Source organism: Triticum dicoccoides, chromosome 7A, assembly GCF_002162155.2.
Source record: "Triticum dicoccoides isolate Atlit2015 ecotype Zavitan chromosome 7A, WEW_v2.0, whole genome shotgun sequence".
NCBI lineage: Eukaryota > Viridiplantae > Streptophyta > Magnoliopsida > Poales > Poaceae > Triticum > Triticum dicoccoides.
This window is the reverse complement of record NC_041392.1, coordinates 630,101,084-630,102,092: the sequence shown is the minus strand read 5'-3', so window position 1 is coordinate 630,102,092 and position 1,009 is coordinate 630,101,084. Positions and strand designations below refer to the sequence as shown.

Here is a 1,009-nt window from a genome sequence, read left to right as displayed (position 1 = left end):
TTCAACTCTGCGAAAGAATTTCAGGAGCAAGCAGGCACGTAGGTACATACCGTCGAACATGGCGGGGAGCTGGAAGAGCATGCCGACCTTGCGGCGGAGCGCGAGGACGTCCATGCCGCAGATGTCGGCGCCGTCGAGGGTGACGGCGCCGGGGGCGGGCTCCCAGAGGCGGTTGAGCGCGCGGAGCAGCGTGGACTTGCCGCTGCCGCTGGGGCCGATGACGCCCATCACCACCCCGCGCGGCACGTCCAGGTCCACCCCGCGCAGGATCTCCTCGCCGCTCGCCTCCGCCCGCCGCCTCAGCCCGCGCACCCGTATCTTGGGCCCGCCGGCGGCGAGGCCGCCCACGTCCAGCAGGTGCTCCCTGCTACCATCTGCAGAAGTGCACAGCAACGACGATGGATCATCAGCCGTAGAAAGCAAAAGAGTCTCACAATTAGGCCTGATGGTTGTAGGAATCAACTGCATGCATCTCGAGTTTGCTCTGTGGGATTACCTGAAGCCGAGCCCATTCGATCGTGGAGCGGAGGAGATGGCCGAAGAGGAGAGAAGCTTGCGGTGAAAGGAGCAGAGACGGGGAAGAGCGTGCACGCCGGGGTGGAGCGTAGCGTCGGATATTAGCTTTTCCAAGAGAATTCGGGCCTCCAACCGAGGTGCGCGGCGGCTTTTCTGCGTGCCTGACTCACGAGAACGGTGGCATTCGGTGACGGCCGCCACCTCTGCACTGGACTGGACTGGACTGGAATCTGGACCCGTGTTGCTGGTGTGGTGTGGAAACGTCCGGGCAAGCGGTCCGGTCACTCAGCGGTTACAGAAAACCGATCCATCAAATCTCTTAAACCACAGACAAACACCTGATTGAGCAACTCCAACACGGTGACTCAAATGGATACGGATTTTGTCCATTTAGATTGCCCGTCCGCCTAGCGAACATGAATCGGACACGCGCGGCTCATGGATGAACCCAACGCACAAGACGCAAAAAGCAGACAAGCGAAGCTGCCGACGT

At 61.0% G+C, this 1,009-nt stretch overlaps 1 protein-coding gene across 1 annotated transcript in view; it reads right to left on the bottom strand.

Annotated features, from left to right (window-relative positions):
- The window catches only part of LOC119327699 (protein STAR1-like), a 2,779-nt gene extending 2,046 nt beyond the window's left edge, over positions 1-733 (bottom strand). The window contains exons 1-2 of the mRNA XM_037600804.1: positions 497-733; positions 51-374 (exon numbers count right to left, since the gene is read on the bottom strand). Coding sequence (XP_037456701.1) covers positions 51-374; positions 497-512 — 340 coding nt within the window. The 5' untranslated portion in view covers positions 513-733. The remainder of the gene's footprint in view (positions 1-50; positions 375-496) is intronic.
- Between the last annotated feature and the right edge of the window lie 276 nt (positions 734-1,009).